At 40.7% G+C, this 26082-nt stretch overlaps 1 protein-coding gene across 1 annotated transcript; it reads left to right on the plus strand.

Annotated features, from left to right (window-relative positions):
- Positions 1–19405: 19405 nt before the first annotated feature.
- On the plus strand, positions 19406–23875 carry pcdh20 (protocadherin 20). The gene is made up of 2 exons (XM_074614640.1): positions 19406–19555; positions 19962–23875. Exons 1-2 carry the CDS (start codon positions 19508–19510, stop codon positions 22584–22586), a joined length of 2673 nt encoding a protein of 890 aa, XP_074470741.1. The 5' UTR covers positions 19406–19507; the 3' UTR covers positions 22587–23875.
- Positions 23876–26082: the final 2207 nt, after the last annotated feature.

The raw sequence follows: 26082 nt of genomic DNA on the forward strand, positions 1-26082 counted from the left end.
GATGTCTGTGTGACATTCATGTTGTTAAAAACTCCAATTATAAATGCTGCTGTTAAATGTCCTCCTCATGTAAAAATCTGCAAAATAAATATAAATTCAAAGTGTTACTGAGGCACTCAATTAGATCGTAATGACAAATAGTCCACCTGGTATGTTTAAGAAAAATTAGCACAAAAGTCATAAACGTGTTTTCTGTAAATGTCTCCCATATTTCACGGGCATATTGCAGTTCTAAAGTGGTTTCATTCAACAATTAGGTAACGTGTTCTCCCGAGCTTGTACAGCAATTCTCAGCCTTAACTGGCAAAGACATTTACCATGCAGCGCTTGTAAACATCTGATTAACACTGCTTGGCCCCCACGCAAACACTATTACAGACATATTCGCATACACAAACACATCACGTGGATAAGAAATAATCCTTTACAATGAAGGCTGAGCACAAACAACAGCCGCCGTACTAGATAATAGAGTGTGGAAGGTGACAGCTGAAAAAGCACTCTAAATACACACATGGCCAGATAACTAGCGGAGAGGTGTATACATCCACAGCAGCAAAGTGACACACACATTAATGCAAACATACATTCTCTGTTTTCACATGTGCAGTACAGTACATATATCTCTATCTGTCACTGACACACACACGTTTACAGGTATATAATGACAAAAGTGATGACAGAGGAGTTTGAGCCAAGGGGATGTTTTTCCTCATTGAGGAAATCCGAAGTTGTCATTATTAAATCCTAATTTCAGAGCAGTCTGTTTCCATCAGCAACATTACCCTTCATCTCCAAAGGGGGTTATTGATTTGGGTCCTAATCTACAAATAAATATATTGTCGGAGTTTATTTTTTTTTTCCATGCTGTCAGCAATGTTAAAAGGACACAGCTCATCTGGCTGATGGATGGGAGCAAATGTAGCCCAGGGCCTAAGGGTGGACTGCAAGAGAAATGTACCTTATAACAAACACACACACACACATATAAACATCCCCTCCAGATGGGTCCCCCCTTGTGAGCAGTGTGTAGGATCCAATTATGTGTGTGTGTGTGTGTGTGTGTGTGTGTGTGTGTGCGTGTGCGTGTGCGTGTGCGTGTGCGTGTGCGTGTGCGTGTGCGTGTGCGTGCGTGTGTGTGTGTGTGTGTGTGCGTGGGTTGGGGCTAGAACAATGTGAATCTTAACAATTGGGAGTGTTGCCTTTTACAGCTTTTTTTATCGCTTTGGCCTAATTTTCAGTGTCAATGTAAAAAAAATAATGAAAATTTTGTGGCAAGGTTGTGTTTTTGTTATTTTAGTTTGTTTGGAATGTTATTCACTTAGAATCTTGCTTGCATAACGTTAGCTTTCTGGCTTGTAGCTGAGCTAGAGGGTTCTATGAGCTGACTAGCGGACTAGAAATATCTCCCGTTGTCAAGTCGTATCTAAGGACCGTCCTATTTACTGGAGCAGTGAACAACGTTTCCATTGCATAAGAACCTTTATGGGATGGTAGTGATTTTTCCAGAGCTGTGTTCCGATCCACAGTGTACATAAACAGTACTCCCTACTCCCTGCTCCCTGCTCAGGTAATGTCAGTTAAGGGAACTTCCCTTGGCAAAAGTCCTCCTTTCGGAACACCCTTGGATGTACAAAGAGAACTGGATACGGTGTTGGAGGTGGGCTCCCGTTCATTCCTATGAGAGTTGCTCAACGGCGCATGATGCCAAAATGGCCCGACTGCCGAGTGATAAAGTATCCGGATCAGCCGGCGATCTTCCACATCCATTGGGCACATGGAGCAGGCGCAGTAGCGTTTCCTTTAACTCCGCCTCTAAGCCCTCGGTCCAGCCTCAGTATGGGTCTCATTCACATGAACAGAGGAAGGGAAATAACTCCGGATTCAGCTATTCGTGGATTTTACAACTTTTAGGACCTAATGATTTAAATAAGGGCTATTCAAGTGTTCGTACTGGGAAGTTGATTTACTTCCAAAACAATTATCCGCTGGGTTACAGACGTCTTTTTTCCAATGTAAGTCTATGGGAAAAAGTATTTTTGGGCCCAATGGCATCACATGACGGACACGGAAGTTGTAGTATTGCAATTGGGCCCCTACGAAAATTTGCATCAAAACCCGGTGCTCTTCCTGGGGGGCTTGGGAACACGCTGCAACGTCACCAAGACAGACATCACTTCCTCCGTGCGTTGGTAACGTAAACACCTCGGATACTTGTTGATGCTACTGTGGAAATTGTACACACTTGAAATAAAATATTGAATATCTCCTGCCGGGACCTTGAATTAATATTTAGATATCAATAACATCGTTAAACTCAGCAATGCTCAGTGAACAGCGATGCCCTTCTCGGTGTCCATAATCAGGAATTAATGGACGACGTGGAGGACTCTGCAAAGTCCATTAATTCCTGATAATGGACACTCGTCGGGCATTATTCCTTACTTAAATCATGCACATATGTTACCATTCCTATAGTAATATTACACATACAGATCACAAATCATCTATCACGGAGCATCACAGGGCTGTATGGTGTTAGTGTAGGTCAAGGCTGTAGTAGGTTATTGCTACCATAAAATAACCCTAATGGACAATCTTATGATACCAGGTTATATGGTTATTTTATATTGCAAATGTATCTTGTAGTTTGATGTTTTAGGGTCGTGCATGTAAACACAAGCTTTATAGTGAGGTGGATGAAGAGGAGAGAATGAGATGGTCGGAGCTAAAAATGAACGTCATAAAGCACGATCACTGAATATGTCGCCTCCTTTATTTGCAGAGCTTTTAGTGCCGTTCTTGCATCATGATGTAAACCATTTTTAGCCTCTGTAGTGAAAGCTGTAGTTCTGAGGAAGGCTGCGTGACCACAGAATCAGGCCAGCAGCGCAGCTTTTACACTCTTTGTGTTTTAAAAATGCAGATGAGAAAAAAAATATATATTGAGTTTGCTCCCAAAACGAGTCTTAATTTGTCAAAATTATTAACCAAATAGTCAGAACTCATAATTGTCTGATGGGACATCTTCATGAAATGATAAAGAGCATTTTGCTGTGACCACGTTAAGCCCTTTCACAGCCCCCCTCTTCCAGCCACCAGACGTGCAGCCACGAAGCACAGAGAGGTCAAAGCTGAGCAGAAGTCCCTGTGGGAGCCCGGGTGACCTTCAACCTTTAGGGTGCTCAGCCCTGATGCTCACTCCCTAGAGGTGTCAGATGAAGACAAACCAAGAGGTGTTGTATGCAAAGGCGAGGAAGGAAAGTGTGCGAAGGGAGGGACGAGCACCTTGAGAAGGTGAAAGAGGACAAAAAGTGCTTTGAATGAGTGTGTTAAAGGAGAGAGTCAAGGAGAAGGAAAGGGAGAGTGAGAGTGTGTGGTGTGTATGGGGTTAACAGACAGCAGAGAAGGGGGGAGGAGAAGTAGTGCTTGAAGAATGAATACAATGAAGATGAGGCTGCATTAGCAGCACGTCTCAGGCCAATTACTCTGCTGCTACCCCTCTCTTCTATCTCTCGTTTGCTTTCCTTCTTTCTGTGTCCTCACCTCTCACTTTCCTCTTCCCCCTCTCTCTCACTTTCTCTATCTCCGGCTCTGACTATCCATGTGCTGTCAGCAGCAACAGATCCCTAAACGATACCGGTCTGCACTGGCAGGTTTTATCTTCCCGTGCTACAATAGGAAAGAAGGATCTGAGAAGCGATAAGATAGGACCAACCAACAGTGACAACAGCAAACACATAATGGCGAGGCACATCGTTTGACGCAGTGCTTCACTGCCATCTAGAGGCGGGCGGCTCTGCAGGAGGCGCCGTCAAAGGATGCTGATCATTAGTTAGAGGCAGTCGAGTTACACCAGTGTGATCAAAAAGCACATCTGAGAAGGTGTTTCACAGATGAGTGCAATGAAAGACTTAAGGTCCTGGAATATGCTGCTGCAGTACATTTGAGTGTGTGTTTGTGAGGCTTTGTGAGTTTTACCACACTTATAAATTGGGCAAAAACCTTCAGTTCCAGCAAACTGACAGCTAAGTGGATTAAAAGCACACATACTGTTCCAGACTTTCTCAAACTTTTTTTTTGAAATAGACAAATTAAAAAGACTTTGAAATATACCTCCAGTAGGTATAATCCGTTTGATGCTTCCGCCATGCTCTTCAAAGTGATTTATGAATGGAAAATGATATCGATGTATTGAATTGCTCACATTATGAATCGCCTACCGCCAAAAACATACTGTACTCATAATTCAATTACTCATCTGAATTCAATACAACTCAACTAAGAGTAACTGCAAGACAATTACACAATTACATCCAAGCAGAACATCTACTATGTAATTATAATGCACTTATGAAATTTTAAAAAGAGTTACTCTTATTGTTTCTTGTCATAAAGGTAAATGTGACAATTTCTTGTGACATCATTTTTACATCCACCTCTAAAAAAAGCCTTCCATGCTCAAAGTGACAACACTCAAAAGCATTTTGGGACATGAAGATATTTTCTACAGGTATTGCTTTGACAGATTGTTGACAGAAGGCTGTGTGACTTAACTCATAAGTCGTGATACTGATGCAGGGACTTTGGCTCAGACATCGAGACCTTGAGACCATTGAGATCTCCAAGCTGATGGCTTATCAGACAAAAATGAACAGCTACACAACAAAAGCTCCGCTAACAAAAAAACACTTTTAAGCCAGCACAACACACACAAAAAGTTTTGACCATCGACAGCAGAAGACTTTCACGTATGTCCCATGCTTGACTGTCCTTTCAAATATCTTGTTGGTTGAAAAGACATTATTTTACTATATAGTTAAAATCAATTGCATATGATACAGCTTATTAAAATGAACGACAGGCTAGGCAGTACATGTGAATGGACTTGCAAGTCTTGCATTTAATGGACAAAAAACAGTTTTGGCATATATATACAGATCTGACAAGACGTTCAAGCACCGACAAATCATGAGGCATCAAATACAGACGCTTTGTCATGGCTGTCTGCGTATGATACCGTCGCAAAAGGCGCCCTTTAGCGCCTATAATCCATTTACTGCAATGTAAACCCATCAGCGGCAACAGTAAACGCTCAGAGAAAGTGCGCCGGGAGTGACTGTGGTGATGTAGTTTAAAGAGCGAAAAGACACACTAAGGGCGGGCAGGAGGAGAGGCCCAACAAACACAAGGATTTCATCCAGGAGACCGCTGTTTGTGTCCCGTGTGTTAAGTTTCACTTTCACGTTACAATCGGGTGTTTGTTTGTATTCCGGGTTCACAACGTTAAGTTTAATTTTCACTGTACAAACGTAGTAGTTTTAAGCCCAACCATGTAGTTCTTTCCTAAACCTATATGGGTTTTGTTGCATAAACATAAAGTGATGCCAAAGGGCGTGACAAAGCGGACGTATGTGGGATGAGAACATGTGTCAGAGCATCTGATGTGAAAAAATCTAAACTATTCCTTCAATTGGATATTTATACACCCAATTAAATCATGAATTGTAATTGTAACTATTGATTAACCTTGACCACAAGTTTTAGGCTCTGCACCAGCCTTTGTGCTCATCCAGGTTGATTTATTGTGTACTGCAACAACAAGCATGCCATGCCATGAATACTGGTTGTCATCAATCTAATAGGGTGCTCACAGTATAATTGGTAGACTCATTTACATTCTCTAAGACTAACACTGAAGTTTGTAAAAGAACATATGTGGAATTAAGTTGGTAAATATTGCGTACAGAGCTCTAACTTGTTAACTTTTAATTAGGAGATGTTTTTAGAAATCCTAAACATGGGGCTAATCTCAAAGGATGTTTTGGTCAGTGACTCTATTTGCATACGTATGCATTGTGTCCAGCAGTCCATTGTTGTACGTGTGTGTTTGTGTGTGTGTGTGTGTGTGTGGGAGCAGGGGTTAGTGAAGGTGCAAAGAGCTGGAAAGAGATAAAAATAAAATCACAGGACCACTGCAGAAATAATGGGACATCTGGTCCAGACATCTGGAGCCAGAGGACTATAGGAGCTTCCCAGCATCCTCTCACCTTGCGGGTAAATTAGCAAAGTGAGAAAATATGGCGGGGGTAAACGATGCTGACAATCACACAGAGGGAGGACAGTTGAGACGGGTTACTTGGGAATTCATCATTTGAGGAGGTCTTTTTTTTGTTTCTCATGAACAAAAGGTGATAAAGGATGGACAATGTGGGAGTGGAAATGTGAAGAGAGAGAGAGAGGTGTTTGAAAGTGGATGGAGGTGGTAACCATCTCATTACTCTTTAGGAAGTTTTCTACATCGAACTAATGAATAAAAATATGTTTCCAGGAGAGATTTTCTTATTAAATATGAATTACTGTATTGAGATCACATTGATTAATCCATTCATGTAGTCTATGATGACCACAGATGTTCAACAGCTGGTTTGAGAAATGTATAGGTCAGCGAGATTGATCCTCACGACCCCTGGGCATCAGACAGACAGCATTGGCTGAAGGGCATTTGCTTGAGACGGACATTATTTCAGGTAGGCTGTACAATAGATGATTGACAGCTCTCTACTTCTCTCAGACATCAATATAAATCACACCTGACGGGAAGAGCGCATCATTCACCGGGCTGTCACTGGCCCTCACCAATGTTTTCTTTTTAATAACATTTCAACTCTTTCTGAAATGTCAAATTTGTCATAGACTAGCTCATGAAATCAGGTTCTGAGTAAATTTGCGAAATAGGCCGTGCAGTTTGCTGAATCGTGGTTCATTTTATAGCTTCAACACATCCGTGAGGTTGTGGAGTTTAGAGAGTCACGTCATTCCTAAAAAAAAAAAAAAAAAGAATTATACTTAGTTGTTCTGCAGAGCTGAGCTTGAAAGATGCAGTGTGGCTTTGCAAGTGCACAGCATGGACTGATGGGTTGGCATGTGTCTGCTAGAGAGAGACAGAGACAGAGAGAGAGAGAGAGATGGTGTCAGATGTGATATTGATGACAAGCCTGTGTGCTTGTCTCTTGTTTCACCTTGGCTTAATGTAAGGTCACAGTGGAAAGGTGGGACAACAAATGCCACCGAGTCGCTCTGACAGCCTGACCCCTGGGAGAGAAAATACCCTTTTAATCAGATGCCCCTCCTCCCAAGTGCCCCATTCCTTCTCAAACTCTCTTCCACTTTCTTTCTTCTCGTCATGCCCAATTCGTCTTTACTTAACCTTTGCTTTTCTCTGCACTGTCTCCAATGCCACCAACTGTTTTGCCCTCTTTGTCCACCTTTTTTCGCTCTACACACACACACATATACATACACACAAAGAGATACAAAAGCAGACACACAGACCATACTCTTCCTCGGCAGTTTCCTTGAGCTCTCGATCTAATGTCACAAATAGGTAATAAAGATGCCATCAAAAGGACACCAGAGGATCCGCATTCTGCCTTCGTTCCATCCCGCTCGTAACTCTCCAGAGGGCAGAAGGACATACATCACCTGCAGAGCCTGCTGGCATAGAATTATGTTGTTTAGTGCAGGATGTTCCCATGCTGATCCGAATGCCTGACGCCCATGTGCACGGAGTAAGAACGGGTAGCATACTGTGCAAATACAGCTGCGTGCATACCACAGCACAAATGCATTCCAGTAAGTGCAGACCATTAAGTAATCTGAAATATAAAAGCAAAATGTGTCTTAGAGGGCCCTGCTCAGCATGCTAACCACAGAGGAGAGGAAAGAAAAGATGCAGGGAAAGGACAGGAAGCACACACTGTATTTATTCCCCTCATGCGACCCCTCCTAAGACAGTCAGATAGGCTCTGCCCATAATGTCTAGTCAGATATGACCTTGAGCGAGTCCATTATCTCCGAGGATCCTCACTCACACTGTCACATCAGACCACTTCGGCGTTCTCAATAAAAACAACACAATAACAGCATCCCAATGATGTATCGCTGCACATCAGCTGCATTAGCAAACAGCTGGGACGGGTTTGTCATTTCCAATTATCGGAGCTGTACAGTATAGTGCCTTCAAATGTCTTCCTAGTGAAATCGTTATGATTCAGCCGGTATTGTTCTTGCGTGTCTCTATAAAACATTTAACAAACAATCCTACGCTAGGCAGATAACAATGCCTTTTCATTTCTTATTGAATGGCAGCTTACAGGCTTTTGTGTCTATTTATTATAAGTAGAAGAGGCATATAGGCCCTGGTTTGCTAAAACTAAAATGTATAGATATTTAAAGGAGCAGTGTGTAGGATTTGGCGGCATCTAGCGGTGAGGTTGCAGATTGCAACCAACTGAAACTTCTTCCGTGTGCCAAGCGTGTAGGAGAACTACGGCAGTATTCATTTTGGAAGCTATTTTAGATTTATGAGATAAGATGCTTATTACTTTTAGTCACATTTAAGTCATTTTTATCTTTCACAGTTTTGGTCTAGTTTTAGTCGACAACAACTCAAAACATTTTAGTCCAGTTTTAGTCACCGAAAAGTTGTTTGATCTTAGTCAATATGTTTTCTCTCTTAATTTTGTCAGCTATTTTTTTTATTTCATTTTAGTCCTGTTTAGTCATCAGATTATATTGAACATTTCTGTCATTTTAATCAAACTTATTTCACATGAAATTTTATCTTATCACTATCCGATGAAAAAACACAGGCTGAATGATTAAGAATGCAGCATTACAGTCGCAGATTCAGTCGCACTCATTATCCATTTTGAGAGCCAATCTGCCCACCCAACATGTAATCCACCCAAACCCAACCCGACCTGCAAACCGCCAACTTCATGCATTATAGTAGCACAATCGTCAGGACTGAGGTGTGAGACAAGAACAGAGATCGACTAAAACAAGGTCATTGACAAACAAATTTTGTCATAGTCTTCGTTAACGAAATTAACACTGAACTACATTGGCAGACGCAAAAACGTGTTTGGTTTGTCCGTTCTTGGCTACTGTTGAAACATGGCGGCTGACTCTGTGAAGAGAGGACCCGCTCCATATGTAGATATAAACGGCTCATTCTAATTTAACGAAAACACAATGATTCTTATTTTCAGCTGATTATACACTAATGAAAACATACTTCTTATTATTATATGCATTTCTGCTAATATATCCCCCTAAATGTTACACACTGATCCTTTAACAAAAGGTAGGACATGCAGACCTTTTTCAGGGCAGATATTTTGACATGTCATAGTAGGAAAAACACAGGTGTATTTAATAACAATAATAATAGCTGCGTTCCACTTAGGGGAGATCCTGGTGCGGTGCATGCTGGCTCGCTGGAATAGCTTACTGGGACCGAGCCATCGTTAATGTTATTCATTTCACAAGCTTTTCCAGTCAGAATATCTGCTGTGAAAAAGTCTATTCTGATTCTGTATTTAGCAGGTGAACATCTAGTATTTTAGACATCCGAAATATGTGAGGAATTTCAGTGATGGATGTGTTGGGTTCAGTGTATTGCTTTTAACCGTCAGATTCAGTGCTGTGCCTTCAGGAGTTATCTCACCTCTACCAGTGTGTTGTGTTTTTCACAGCACATAGGGTGGGGCTGTGCGCCGGCTAAGTGGCACACGGTTAGTTCTCATCTTTGCCCTTTTGGTCTTATGGTGACTCACTCATCATGGTGAGTCACTTGACTGCACCGTTATGTGAGGAGAGGCTCAACCAGGGTGTGAAATAGTTCAAATTGTGATTTTACAAACAGCCGTTTACAGTGTCCAGGAAAAGTTATTCATAGCATCCCAGCTGTTTCCAATGTAATGGAGATTGTGGTGAAAGGTCCTTCTGATCTGAGCAGATCTGAGGGCGTCACACGAGCTTCAATCCCAATTTTGGCCTCCAAATCATCGCACAGCACTGTTACTGGGGTCGCAAGAAGAGACCTCGAGGTCACATGGAAGTCATAGGTGAGTTGTTGCATTAAGTGCATACATGTGAGACTAACAGGGTAAGATGACAAACCCCTGGCTTGAATATCCCATGTGTTTGAGAAATGCCTGCAAACAGTAACCTCAGATCCAAGCTTTAAAAGATTGGTTCAGAAATCCATGCAGGGGTGAGGTGGAGGGTAAATGCACATAAATGCTGTTTACCCACCTTTGAAAATCTGAAATTGCATTTATGCAGATCCCCCAGGGCGTTTATGCATATAGTTTACATGGGTTAGTGCACTCTCTCACACTTCATCTCTTGGGATCTCACGTTTTGTCCTTCCTTGGATGTGTTCACATGAGCACGGAGCGACCATTAACCCGCCGTCCTCTCACGCTAGGTGGAGATCAAAAGCAATAAACCCATCTCTGCATTGAAGTAGACTGGTGAAGGTTCCGCGTGGCAGAAGACTTTGTCAGTGAGGTTGGTTATGAAATTAATTTCAATGTAAGCATTTCAACGTAAGATTTATACAAAAAAGAACCTCCATACGCAAGCATCTGCACACTGTAATTACAGGGATAAAGTAATACAAGGCAAACAGGATGAAAGAGCACTTACAGTAGGTTTATATATTCATATATTCATTCATATCTGTACAGTATGTTTGAAAGGTAAAATAGTCTGCATGCTCTTTGGTGCATATTTGCCAAAGGTGATGTTTGTAGATGTTTTTTTCTTTGGTTTATTTTTGTATTTGGTTGTTCAGTTGTCGTCTGCATCAAATCACATGGTATTTTATAGCTACCTGTTTTTACATTTGAATTTTTTGGATTCTTTCACCTTGTGTGTGTTAGCCTCCCTTTCTTCCTGCTGACTAGATCCATCATTTAAATGTTCCTGCTCATAAGTTGCAGTGAGGTGTACCACCAGACTATGTTCAGCGCTGATGAACTCAAAAGGCCAGAGACAGAAATAACATCAGGAATCTGCAGAAAGCTCACTTTAATTAATCTTTAGAGACAAAAACTTTCCAGAAAGTTAGAGTGTACGATACTCTTAGCTTTTTACAGTCAGACACATGTTCACACACTGGCAAAAATGAGCTGACTTTATGTAGAGTCACATTTCATGTTAATTGTCATGGGCTGATGTTCTCCTGAGAGCTGACGCAGCGGAGAAATTGATGAAGTTGTGTGCGTGAACCATGCATTCACTCATTTCCACAACTATAACCTGATTCGTTCTTGTGCTGTGAATGTGTGCACATTTTGGACCACTACTGACCGTGCACACGAATAAACCCCTAGGTGGTAGACGGTGAGATCTTCATCAACCAAATCTCAAATTATAGGCAGCAAAAACTTTAATACAGTCATCGTCTATTTAGTACTCTTCATAAATTGTCATATATGGTACCTGAAAATAATGTGTGTCGCTTCAGTACAACTCAGACATGGACTAATCCAGGGTTTTTAGATGAGTAACATTTTTCTTCTTAAACCAAAACTATTTCACAAGGTCATAGGCACTTCTGTTTATTTTGAGAACAAGAGAATAATTTCTTTCAGGATGAGATTTCTTTTAAATTTACTCTGATCTCCAGTCTCTGCCAGGAGTGCCACTATTTCATCTTGTTTTCCTAGAACTGCATCACTGACACCCAGGGGATCTGTTAATAACATTCAAATCATTCTGCATTCATGATGAACTGTTACATTAATTGGATTAACTAAAACAGGTGCATGTTCGTGCTACAATTACAAAGCAAATTGTTCACTATTTGATGGTTATGCAGCCTCTATGTGGCTGGCTGAGTTGCTTTCAGGGACGTCTCTCCAATAAGTGCCACTACTCCATCACCTACAGTACACACACAGTTCCTTTTTTCAGCACTGCAAATTGTTATATCTTTAAAGACCAGCTTTTTCCCTTAACCTCTTTCCCTTAACCTTTTTATGACATGCCAATTGTGCAAAATAAAGTTTTTTTTTACTTTGCGTGAGCTTCATAGCACAACTTTGGCCTGATTCTTTGTGGCATACATTTTTCTGCAAGCACAACAACCACCGTAAATGTTTTAGGGGTTTCTTAATGTAAATGAGCCTATTTGAACACAAGCAGATGGATGTAGAATAAGTGGGATTTAACACTGATCATTGCATACGAGTGTGCAGAAGAATCTGAAGACGAACAGACAAAAGACAGGTGGGAAACAAAACAAAGGGAGGAAGTAAACAAGGGGAGAGGACTTTCAAACTAAAACAGGAATTCATCGCAAAAACCCAATAGGACCACAGCAGGTTGAGTCGCTGATTCGATATTTCCATTAAGGATGTAGCGATGAGTACCCAATAAAGTGGCCACGGAGTGTTTCTTTTGTATTGAAATGTACAAAAAAAAGAATGTTTCATGTTCTTGTGTGACTGTGGAGTTAATGTCTTTAAAGGTCCAGTGTGTAGGATCTGGCGGTAGTGGTGAGGTGAGGAGACCGCAACCAACTGAAGCCTCTCCCATGTGCCAGGTGTGTTGGAGAGCGACGGTGGCCGACGCGAATGGCCCTCTCTAGAACCATTTGGAGCAGAGCCAATGTGTAGAGTGCGTGTGTACGAGGGAAGTGTGTGAGAGAGAAATGTTAACAGAGTTTGGTTTGTCCGTTCAGGGTTACTGTAGAAACATGGCGGTGCAACATGGTACACTCTGTCGAGAGGACCCGCTCCCAATGTAGATATAAACGGCTCATTTTATGGTAACGAAAACACAACTACTCTTATTTTCAGGTGATTATACAATAAAGAAAATATACTTATTAATATTATATTCCATTTCTGTCAAAAGATCCCACTAATTGTTACACACTGGTCCTTTAACTGCAGCATTTATTTATACACTTAATCAACCATCAATGACAAAATGGCTTACTTTACATCATTGCTGTGCACGTAAGAATTACAGCTAACATGCTCCTTTCTCAATACATGTCACATTCAGCGCCACACGGTAACATATAGTGCGTCTGCACATATGAATAGTATTCCATTAGGAACATAAGGACCATAATTGAGCAGTTCCCAGTAGATTTCGTCTGTTAACTTGAAATGTAAATTACACCCTTGTCTGAGAAAGTAGTTCCCCTGACAGAGATGACCAATCACACTGTCTTCTGCTTCTTTTGATTTGTAGGCTCTCCAAATATATAAAGCAGATGGGATTTGTCTGCTTTGTCTTTACCTGGCACTACTTCTTACATAAACCTTAGATTTACAACAGATATGTAACACACAAATCTCTCCGTACTTTGTCTTTTTGTCTATGAAATCCTCCCTTTCCTGTCGTACAATTCATAACAGATTGAGACTTCAGCCACTGGAGCAGAATGCATTGAATTTGAATTATTGTAATTTTAACGCAACAGCCTTCTTCCCATTTCCTTTTTGCTATTCCCAATTTCCCTCTTATTTTCTACAGACCTCCTCAGTAATCCTGCTGCATGATCATAGGGGAAATTAATGTAATTACTGCCACACAAATTAATATTCAATGTGAAAATACTCACTGAGGCGTATTCACTCAAATCTATAGTGTGTGTAATATAGTGTATTGTAATTATTATGCACCTGTTTTTTTTTTTTTTTGGAGTGCCATTTTTTCCTGCCCAGGGGTTTTATGCAAATATACAGGAATATACTTGAATATTGCAATTTTCACAATGTTAAACTTTATGACATCGCAGCTACGGCTGAAACTCCGAGTCATTTAAATAATTACGTCAGTTAGTCGAATGTGTTGTATCTCAAACTACTTATGTATCTTCACAAGGTGTTCTCACTCACATCTCTCCACACTGACAGCTACAGGGGGAGAAAAAACAACAACAGTGAATGTGAAGTGTTTATGAGCAATGCCAAAAATGGATTTTCTCGAGCACTGATGAAGCAAAAATTGACTACGTTTTGAGTAATGGAAGCATAAGAAGTTGCTAAGCCATTATTTTCCATCAGCAAATCGTGGAAACTTCATTTTACACCTTAATTGATGTACTCAAAAACCTGAGATTGAGGCTCAGAAATAGTCACACTGTTAGCAGGGAGAAACAAGAACCTGTGGTGGGCCAATCGATAGAAACTTCATTACTGGGAAGCCTGGCTAGTAATCTCCTTGGCTGCAGCTGTGAGGGGCATACATTCTACCACAGCACCTGTTCTCAATGATATATCCAGCCTGCACCTGCAGAGGCACAAAGGCACACTCACACCACGCCGAGGTTTAACACTCTCTCTGGTGCTATCTTACCATCTCCTTCTCTGTCTGTCAGCCTATCAAACACAAGCTCACACGGTTCTCCGTGTTATTTTTTACTTTCTCCCTGTTTCTGTCTCGCCCCTCCAGATGAGCTTTCTCACATTTGTGCCAGGATGCATCTTTAGCAGCTGACAAGAGCAGAGAGGGAGAAAACTGATGGGAGAAAAGCGAGAGGAGCAGCAGGGGAGGTGTGAGGAGGAGAAAAAATAGGGAGAGTATTTTTTCAGTTAATAGAAATAGACCTTTGGGGTTCAGAAATTGTGTAGTATAATATTACATTAGGACAGCTCCATTTTACACCAAAATTGGTTCCGTGATGGCAAACCACCGAGACGTTTTAAGCATTTTTCCTTTGTACCGTTCCCTCTTTGAGAAAATTGGGTCTACGCAGAAAAAAAAATGACAAATCATCTACTTATCAGGAATAAGTACTCTACCAAGTGTTCAACCCTGGACTCAACTCTCACATAATCTAATCCTGCTGTGAAACAAAGGCCAATGAAAAAAAAAACTGCCCCAAATTGCATTTTGGCCCAGGCTAGGAACAGGGAAGAAAATACTGAACATATTGTTTGGTATATGTGTGACTGAAAAATTACTTTTTTCTATTATATCAATTCAACCAGTAGATGGCAGTGACAGAGCAAGAACACCCATGGCTGACTTTACTGATTAAAGTGAACCAGACACACTTTACACAAAGAAAAGTTAATTGTATCTCTATGGAGATGTAAAAAAAATAGTAGTCCAGGTTACTTCCACTTCCAGAAAGACAGAACTAATCAGAATCTACTCGTCTCTGCTGCTGCTGGGTGATCATACAGTGAATGCTGAGGTCTGTTCCCTTGAGACTGGACTGGGGGATGCAGCTGCAGTGTGGCTGATGCACACCGGAGTGCACCGGGCTGGAAAATGTTGTTCCAATACAGAAATAAAGACAGAGAGAGGATAGGTTATTTATTGTCTTATACCCACTCCTGTGTGTGCCCGTCTTGCTGCTAAAAAAGTCATTACTGGGACTTTTTACTCTGGGGTTAATACTACATTTATACTGCACATTTCAAGAAATATTCACATTTAATTCACATTCATACTGTTTTCGCATTTATGTTTAACACACTCCATAGATCCCACTTCTAAGCATTTTTTTATTTAGTTATTTACACTGTAATTTTATATTTTATGGGTTTGATACACATATTTGTAATTTTTTCTTATATTTATTATTTATTTTCTTATTTATTTATATTACTCTACATATAATATTGTAGCATTATAATTTACATTTCTTTATGCTTATAAGAGCAACCGTACCATCCTAATTTTTCCCTTTGGATCAATAAAGTATTTCTGATTCTGATCCTATGAGAGAATATCTACTAATAGCACCCATTATGCATCCAGATATCGCAAAGTAAAGCATAACCACGAGGACTATCTCCACTATGACACACTCTCAACTCTGACTGACATGATATCTGATCACTGAGTGAGATTTCTGCCCTGTTGAATAGACATTGTACTCCGTTAAACGGAAATCTGTGTTCAAATTGCAGCAATTATTGTTTTGAGATAAACGCAGGAAATGCAGGTTTGATTAATTCAACGTTGTAAAGGAAGTATTTCTGATTACTGTGTATTGATTTGCCAAGAGGAAATTCTACAGACATTTCATTATAACTAACAACACATTTCTGGAGCTGTATAATATATTGAAGCAGTGATTCCAGCTTGCTCAATAAATAACTAAATTTATAGGCATCTGGGTTTTGGCATTTTCAAAATTACGGTCTTGTTGACCATTTGGTTCATTTGTACTGTGTGAATGTCATATTCAATATATCACACATCAGACTTTTTAAATGGGAGGAATAGTGCAGCTCCCCAGTGATCTTCGTTTACATAATTAACACAGATCAGTCCGAAGGGAGACTGACCAATGCAGGTTCAAACAATGTGATAGATTTGTTGTGTTTTTACAAGTCCTGGTACAATTTTGAAAATGGCAAATTTACATAAATAAATAAAATTAAATACTACAAATCCCCCTGGCGGAAGACATTGTGGTTAGACTGCTGTTGCACAGATTGATTTTAATGATTGTACACAAACTAGAGTTTTCAAGCTACTGTATCTCCTGACACGATACGTTTGTGGTCATATCCATCTTACTTAACAGCCATGGAGCTGTCTCGTAGCTATCAAGATAGCTTAACAGCACTTTGATTAAAAGAAAAGACCAAGGTTAACAGGACATCTGTTGGGAAATCTGGGCAGAGATTACCCAACCTCATCTCACACAGACTCACAGCAGCACATGATGGAAGTAATATCGCCTCTTGGCCTTACTTAACCTTCGTAGTAGCTACTTTTTTAGTCTGGCCACCACAATTTACACATACTGTCACATTCTAGAATTCACTTCAAAACAGGAAAAGTTGAATTGATATAAAAGTTGTAGAGCTGTAGAGGAGAAAATTAATATAAATATTGCTGAGGATATTAAAGTTATTTAAAAAACACTTTAATTTTTCAACTACTTTATGACAATATTTTTTTTTAGAAGATACCGAAAAAGAAATAAAGAAGAAGAAATTAAGAAACTGATGGTGACAGGTCAGATCTGAAACCAGAACATTGCAGTCATATTAACTATTTGCCGTCCCACCACGATGAATTACATTTGTGATGTCATTACAGGGTAAAGATTGTAAGCCAGCCTGTGACATTTGACATCTTTGAAATGGTACATTGTTTCAGATGCAGGGGCCCGTATTCACCAAATGTGCGACATAAAAGGTGTGATTTGCAACATGAGACAATGTTGTCTCCTGTCAACTTTGAAACATTTAATCAATAGAAATACTGTAAACACCATACTTGTGACCTATGCCGGAGCATTTGAGAGACCTGAAGGACTCATACATACTTGTGAAAAGTGATGATGCCACCATTAGTGATGTAACCATTGTAATATTTTATTACTGATTTGAAAACCAGTGTCATTTTTTATTATACATTCACAACTCATAATGATGAATATAACACATTTTATTTTCATGCTCCAAGATAAGACAGGAATACTTTTCACCAAGCACATAATAGAATAATAGAAAAAAAAAAAAATGGTGTGATATGCATTGCTGTCAGACACAATCTCAGAATGGGTATTTTTTAATGCTGTGTTTTTAATCTACACACAAAGTACAAAACCAAGTGAAACCTGTAACATCCTCCCTTTCATACTCAATAACCAGCCTGTAGGAAAAGTTGAACATTTCAAGTACATGGGCACAAATATTGATCAGTCCTAAACTTTTAATGAGAAGAGAGCATTTTTAAGAGCGCCAATCAGAGATTGTTTTTAACCAGGAACGTGCTGAGGAGCTTTGTTGTTAGCCAACGCATACTTGAATTGGCATACAGAGGCCTGATTGAATGCATTTTACTGTTTAACATAACAGCATGACACGGCAACTTGAGGACAAAGAGCAAAAACAAGCTCTCCCAGATTGTTAGTATTGCCGGGAAGGTGATCGGCAAGTCACAGAAACAACGTTGCGACATATTTGACACTGCTGGTACACAGGAAGGCTAAACAGGTAACTACAGATACCTCACATCCATCTGGTGGTCGATTTAGGGTCCCAAGGGTCAGCCGCAACATATATAAGAAGTCTTTTATTCCCTATGTCATACAGGCATCGAACCCAGAATGACTGCACTAGGAACACTTGTTATTTTTTTAAATGTGCTATTTTATTATTTATATAACTTGCTGCTACCTGCCCATTGCACGATTGTATATTGTACACTGTATACGTGTATATTTTAATGGTGTGTTATGTGTATTATGTAATCTATCTATCTATCTATCTATCTATCTATCTAGCATTCAACAAATGAATTGATCTTACGAAGCTAAATTCTTATAATAATATTTCTGTTGTGTCATCTGAGGTAACTGCTCTGGCCTGACTCCTCACTGATGATCAACAGCTGAACACCTCAGACCCTCTGCACCTCCAGGCAGCTCTCTAATGACTCTCATTTCCCTGATCTGCTGTTGCGCCACGCTCTAAAGCCTCCCAGCACCTCTGTGAATATACAGTCTGTGCTTACAGAAATATTCCTGAGCTAAGTACATGGACAAAAAAAACTCTGGATGCTGGATGCAAGACTGATTTGTAGATGATCCATACTTCACTGAAATACGCTGTATATTATGCAAAGTGCCTCATAAAACTACTAGGCATTTGGTCTATTTCTACAATCTCACTAAATAACAAAATGCACGAAGTTTAGGCCGCCGGTACATCCACCAGACCTTGCAGACAGCAAAGAACTAACGCAGTATGAGGCAAAATGAGTGTGTGTGTGACTGTCTCAATCTGCCCTTTTCCACAGAACTTCAATCACTCAATTTCTCTGAGCAGTATGCTTCCAATCCCAGCAAACAGCTGGCCCCGCATTTAGAACACATGAGGATTAGGGGGTTGATTTAGTTAAAGGCTCAATCCAGAATCAGACCATAGCACCACTTATGATGCCAAGATCACCTCTCTGCTGCTCTGCTTTGTTTATCATATTTCCATGCTTTCTATATTGATCTCATGTATGTAGAAGCTAAACATGTAGCTGATTTCACAGTTTGGTTATTTATATATCTATCTATCTATCGATCAATCTATCTATCTATCTATCTATCTATCTATCCATCTATCTATCTATCTATCTATCTATCTATCTATCTATCTAAATCAAAAGTCAAAGATCAGGGGTTGTAATGAACATTATTCATCATCATTATATCATTATATGCTTGCTTTAATTCATTCTCTACAGATTTATTTTTTCATATGTGGTGTTTTTTAACTAATGCTGGATTAAAGTAATCTCCAGGCTGTGGATATTTTACATCTTGCTCAGTCTCCCGTGTCGTTATTAAGCTCAGTTGGTAATCATGTGCTTTCACCCTGCCACAGGAATACAAGGTATGCAGCTGTTTGTGACAACATGGGTGTGTGTAGAAAGTGCAGGTGCCTGTCGATGTGCTTTGATCACACGCATGAAAAAAAAGGAATCTGTGAACTCAAGTAGATTTCCCAGTGGCCGTTGGCTCTCATTGGTTGGCACGAGGGTCTGATTTGCATACGGTGGGAGTGTCCTGAGCCTGCACTGGGATGAATGACTTGTTCAAGTCAGATAGCAAAAAGGCATAGCACTCAGCAGAGGTCTGCTCTGCTCAACGCTCAAAATGCCTATAGGTTACTTAAGCTGCTACTCCTCCTGCTATAAGTGGAGAGTGCTGGACTAGGACATAAACATGTTCAACAGCAGACACCCCAGCCTTAGCAAAAGAGGAGGAATATGGGTAAGTTTTATGATAATTCACTTTACAGACAGAATTCACTTTAACACAACTACCTGTTATGATACTGTGAATACTCTTTTATATTATTAATATCTTTTGACATGACGAGCCCCTCTTCCTCTACACTGTATTGCTTTTATTCTCATGCCTTATTTTAAGGCTTAAACTTGTGCAAATAAACTCTCAACAAATCTAATTTCATTGATTGATTGGCTTAAATGATAATCATAATGTAAGTTAAGTGTAATGATTACAGTTCAAATCACTGTTTCAGGTGTCCACAAAGCTCTGTTAATGTAAATAAATATGAATGTTTACCCTGAATAATAATACATAATTTTGCAAACATTCTATTCTGCAACTCTTTTATTAAACTGTATTACCTTTAATTATCTTTATATTGCAGGGATTGTGCATCCTCTTGCTTTACACCAGCCCTCTCTCCTGTTTTGCAAATTACAGCCAAGCAAAAGAGCTGATCTATAAGATAAAGGAGGGATTACCCAGGGGGACCTTCATAGGGGCCATTGGAGTAGACTTACATTTGGATCTCACTGTGGAGCCCCCCTTTTTATTCAATCTCCCGCAAAAGAAGGTCAGCGGACAGTATGTGAACCTAAATAACACCACCGGGGAGCTTTACACATCTGCTACAGAGATTGACAGGGAGACCTTCTGTCCTGACAACTCGGAGGGACGGGGATGTGTCCTCTCGCTGGACGTGTTTGTGTTGCCTCAGCAGTACTTCCAGCTCATCAAAGTTAAGATCTTTATTGAGGACGTGAATGACAACAGGCCAAAGTTCCCCGTGGATGAGATCTGTATGTCTGTCCCAGAAAACACGCCCATCAACGCTCGTTATGCGGTGGAGCAGTCGGCGGTTGACCCAGACCTCGGGCTTAACGGAGTGCAGACCTACTGGCTTGTTAATGACTTTGGCATGTTCACATTGGACGTTGAGGAGAACGAGGGGGGGGAGCTGACACCCTTCCTCATTGTGACAGAGGCTTTGGACAGAGAGACCCAGGCTGAGTACATTACGGATATCATTGCAGAGGATGGGGGGACCCCTCCTCTACTCGGAGCAGCCACTTTAAAAATTGTCATCACAGACGTGAACGACAACTGCCCCCAATTCACAGAGTCACAAATTAATGTCACTCTGCATGGGAATACCACCAAAGGGGCACATTTGGCTCGTCTGCATGCTTTTGACTCTGACCTTGGTGCTAATGCTCAGATCAGCTATGCTTACAGTGAACGCGTGCCAAGGGACACCAGGAGCTTGTTCCATTTGGATAGAATCACAGGGGTGATCAAGCTAGCGGGGAAAATAAACACTGGCACAGCCACGTTTTACAAACTCACTATTCTGGCCAATGGACCTGGTTGTATCCCTGCAGTTGCCACCGTTTCTGTCCATGTCATCAAAGTTGTTACCGGACCCCCTGCGGTCATACCCCGCTACATTGCACCAGAAAAGGATGGGGTGGTGACCTTAAAGGAGTCTGAGCCGGCGTTTTCTCCAATTGCTTTTTTTACTGTCAAAAACATTGATAAGAATCAAAGGGTGGACTGTCATTTGGAAGGGACTGGTCCCTTCAGGCTTGGCCCCTACCAGCTGTTTAAGAACGAATACCTGCTGGAGACTACAGAGCCTTTGGACTACGAGAAGACACGGGAGTATGAGCTAATTGTGGTTGCTAAGAACGCTCGAGAGGTTGTCATCAAGACCTTCCTCAAGGTGCAGGTATTGGATGAGAACGATAACGCACCAGTGTTTCAGCAGTCTTTGGTGGAAATATCTGTGGTGGAGAACAACCCGCCAAATACCTTTCTGGCCCAGCTCCAAGCCACAGACCAGGACAGTGAAAGCAGAGGGGAAGTCATCTACCTCCTTGGAGGTGACGCCCCGGGGATCTTTGTCATGGATCGTGTGACAGGCATCCTGACCGTGACCACATCGCTGGACCGCGAGGAGAAAGAGACATACCGGTTCATCGTGAGAGCAGTGGACCAGGGGACGCCCAGGAGGGAGTCGATCGCGACCGTGGTGGTGAGCGTGCAAGACCGCAACGACAACAGTCCCCGCTTCATCAATAAGGACTTCACGTTCTTTGTGCCGGAGAACTTCCCGGGGTACGGCGAAATCGGGGTCCTCTCTGTGACCGACGCCGACGCTGGGGAGAACGGTTGGGTGGCCCTTTCCATCCTCAACGGCAGCGACATCTTCCTGATAGACACAGGCCGAGGAGCGCTGAGGGCTAAGACATCTCTAGACCGCGAGCAACAGGGGACATACCAGCTGTGGATCGAGGCCGCCGACGGTGGGGAGCCCGCGCTTTCCTGTGTGACTTTGGTGACCGTGCTGCTGTTGGATGTAAATGACAACCCGCCTATTGTCCTCTTCCCACAGTCCAATCAGTCTTACATGCTGGTACTACCCAACACACTACCAGGAACATCGATAACAGAGGTCTACGCTGTGGATAAGGATACAGGCATGAATGCTGTGATCGCCTATAGTATCGTTAAGAGGAAAGGTGGCGAGCAAGGTTCATTCGCCATTGACCCAGAAACAGGAAATATCACATTAAAGAGGGAGCTCAGCAACCGGGGTCTCTACAGCCTCCTGGTGAAGGTCAGTGATCACGGTCAGCCTGAACCGCTGTACTCAACCGTCATGGTTAACTTCTTTGTCAATGAAACAGTGAGCAACGAGAGCTACATCCAGAGCCTGCTGACCAGAGAGGCTGAGATTGAGGTAGAGGAGAGGCCCTGGTACAAAGGCCAGATGACAGAGGGGCCTGAGAGGTATGAGCTGTTCCCATGTCAGCCTGTCCTCATTGCTCTGTCAGTGACATGTCTGGGACTCTTCTTCTCAGTTGTTACACTGGCGTCTTACATATGCTGCAAGAGGTTTAAAAAGCAGCGAAAGAAAAAAAGGTCAGAGGTGGAGATACCTTTAAAAATGAAGAATGACTCGATGCAGGTTGTAAACAGGAAGTTCAGGCAGATCTCAAACATCTGATATTCAGCTGTCCACACATCCAAAACCACCACTGTTTACATGAATGTTTACAAAACTCACTGTGAGAAGTGTAGTTCCTACATGAAGCTGCTCTTTTTGCTTTTGTCATATGATTGTTATTACTGCAATATAGTGTGACTTGACTTATATGTCATTAAAAAGAGCACACGGTACCATCCTCTATTCCACTTTTTATAATATCTATAAACCATGACACTTATCCAAACATCAAGTTTCAGAAAACCAAAGTATAAGGAATAAATTAGTATTGGTGTCAAAGTAATAACAGCTTTATTACAAAGTCATATAAGAGCAACTCATTGAAGATTATTCAATCTAAGGTTCTATGTAAATATTGTACAAAATGTTTTTACAACTTTTGCATTGCATGAAAAGGACAAGAGACAGTTCAAGGCACAACATTTGTTTCTTTTTACATTATTATTTTAGAAAAATTGCATCTCTTTACACTACCTGTCACCATTACAAATATCATGGAAAAGGGATTACAATTGGAAGTTGGATACATCTGGCATCTAAATCTGTTTATTTCAGAAATAAATCATTTGATCAATATTCATAATGTAACCATACATTTCAAAAATTGATTGATGCAGAAAAGGTGGATCATAATGTATTACTTTATTTAAGGCATTGTAATCCTGTTATATTTGGAGAGCTCAATAGACATCAAACTCTACAGTACAGCTGTGCAGTATACAGTATGTGCTAACACATATGCACAGATGCTCTGAGCATGACCATTCATTTTTGAAACTGAAAACAGTAGATTGACCTAAAAAGGAAATCTTAACTCAATGCCCACTTACTAGTTTCAGAGCTTTCAATTGCACCTCACAGTGTTCTTTAGCTCAATTGTAACGGGGTGATCAGCATTCCATGCTATATGAAATGATATATGAGATATATACTGTTAGATGGGTTGAAATTTCCAGGAAAAAGCTAGTAAGTGGACCTTGAGTTAAGATCTTTCAAAATTCTTTATGACGTCTGAGAGCCACGGATAGTAATCAGATGGCCTACTTTCTGTGAAAGCTCACAGTAGTTACTGATCACGCATGTAAAACCTTTAAATGCCATCTCGGCAGTCCCACATTTTTATCACACTGAACAATTTGAATTGTGTCCAAACTTCTTTGTCATAAACCTGCTTCATCACCTTCCTTTATACAACAATGCAATTCTCAATGTGTCTGTGAAAACATGCTAAGTGTTTGTGAAAGAAAATCAAAGTAACTATTAAAGATGCTTTATTTTTTTATAATGCACAGGATTTTCTTCTGTATTGATATCACCTGCATATACCTACATATTTTCAAATGTGCATATGAACTGTTTGTGATATTTAGAAAAAGGTTTAAAGGTACAATCTATTCTATCTGTTACTCTCAGGTTGACTGAAAGCTTATTTAATAATGCATAGTCCAACACTGGACAAATATAATTTACACATCCTCTGATGCTGTTTTAATTATATCAATTATGTTTGAAAGCACAGAAACAGAAAACAAGCTTATACTTTGGATTATAATACATTGACAAACACAGAAGGTGTAGATTATCCAGCTGTGATTCAAACGCTACAGCTGTGCATGTGAATATACCTCAAATGTGCAGTGCAGTATATGGATTGTGTAACATCACATGAAAAAGAAAAATAATTGAGAAACTCTAGTAGTGTATGAATAATTAAGTATTTCATTAGTCAAATCGAGTGTAGATTGTATCCTCTTCAGACAACATTCAATTTGGTGTACAAATTAACTTCTGCATTATACCTCAGAGCCAGACGAAACATTTAAAGATGAAAAAGCCTGAGAGTTTGTTGTTGTTGTTGTCGTCACCTGGATAGGTCAAAGGTGAGGTAACACCCAGTGTAAAGACACTGTAATGACTTGTAGCTATAGCTGCTTCTGTCCGGAACATTTAGGAGGTTAAAATCAATTTACTCAGAGCAACATTTCTCACCTCTCTTGAGTGGTATTGGTAATCACTGCATGCCAAAGTACAACCACAACTTTTGTGAAATATCACCCCAGAAATTGTGAAAGTGGTTATGATGAAACACAGATGAATCAATAGTGCCTTCTGCTTTGTTGGTGTCTTTGCAATGAAAGTTGTGTAAACAGAGAGGCTTTAGGACTCTTTGTCTTCCTGTTAACCACGCACACTCCCAAGTGAGGAACTCAGTTGTATTATGTGTCCATTTAAAAACCTGTTCAGGTTTGGTGATCTCACATAACTGGAAACATGAAAAGAAACCTGGGCTGGGTGAGAATGCATTCACATGCAGCTTCTCTCAAGTTATAATCATCATTTGAGGGCGGAAGCACGTCATGTAAGCAGAGAGAGAGAGAGAGAGAGAGAGAGAGAGAGAGAGAGAGAGAGAAAGAGAGCACATCAGGAGCTGGAAACAGCTCAGCGTAATTCTCAGTAATCACCACTGGCCCAAACTGTGCATTACACAAATAGGCTGAAAGATGATAATCATACAGTATACTGTATATGCACGCAGTTATGTCTTTCAAGGCAGGGAATGATTTCAGCCCTGTAATGCTACCAACATACTGCAGAATTCATGGCAGAGAATGCATTTCATCTGAGTCATGTAAAAGAATAGGTGTAACTGGCTCGTGCTGTTGATGTACGCTGCCAAACACAAATTCCATGGAGGAGCAGTCAGCCATGAAATGTGGTTAACATCTTCAGGTTCAAAAGGGCACCTACGTTTCTTTCAGGTTGTTCAAAATCAATAGAACAAACCATGTAAGCATGTTCATAACCACAATATGTTTGTTTGTTTGTTTGTGTGTGCAAGAGAGAGAGATAGATGGATTCCTTTACTAACAGGGCAGTGAGCAGAAACAAGCTTAGTATGTTAGTGCGGATGTTATTTTAAGTTTAATAATTTAATCTTCAAGACGTTGAAGTGTCCCTGACTAAAGAAAGTTGAAGTAAAATGTTCTGAAGGTTTGCCCTCATGTAGCAGCTTAATTCGGTCATATAGATGATCTTTTTGGATTAAGTTTTATCCAAAGATCAAGGCATATTTGGGTTGCCTTGTGTGCAGGGAAGTATCCAGAAATATGGAACCCAAGTATTCAGTATTTTTCTTTTTTTGTTTGCTTCTGTGGGAACAGGTTGAAATGCTGCACCCGGCTTGGCACGCCCGGTGTTATAAGTCATGATCAAACCTCCCCATTTATCAAGCGGAATCAATACTGAATACACACCTTGGAGGTGCATTCCATATCGGCCTACAATAAATAAGTCAGCTGTCCAGGCGATGGTTGCTTGCAGCCAAGTGACACAAAATTTAAGACGGTTGCTTTCTGCACAATTTTACATTTGTTCTTTACACTGGGAATAAAACAAGTACAGCATATGATTAATTGCAGTAATAACAATGGAGGTTTAATTTCACTGCATCACCTTTCTCTCCGACTCTTTCAATTAGTCATATTTTCCCTCAGCA

The sequence above is a fragment of the Sebastes fasciatus genome, chromosome 2 (assembly GCF_043250625.1).
Source record: "Sebastes fasciatus isolate fSebFas1 chromosome 2, fSebFas1.pri, whole genome shotgun sequence".
In the NCBI taxonomy this organism is placed as follows: domain Eukaryota; kingdom Metazoa; phylum Chordata; class Actinopteri; order Perciformes; family Sebastidae; genus Sebastes; species Sebastes fasciatus.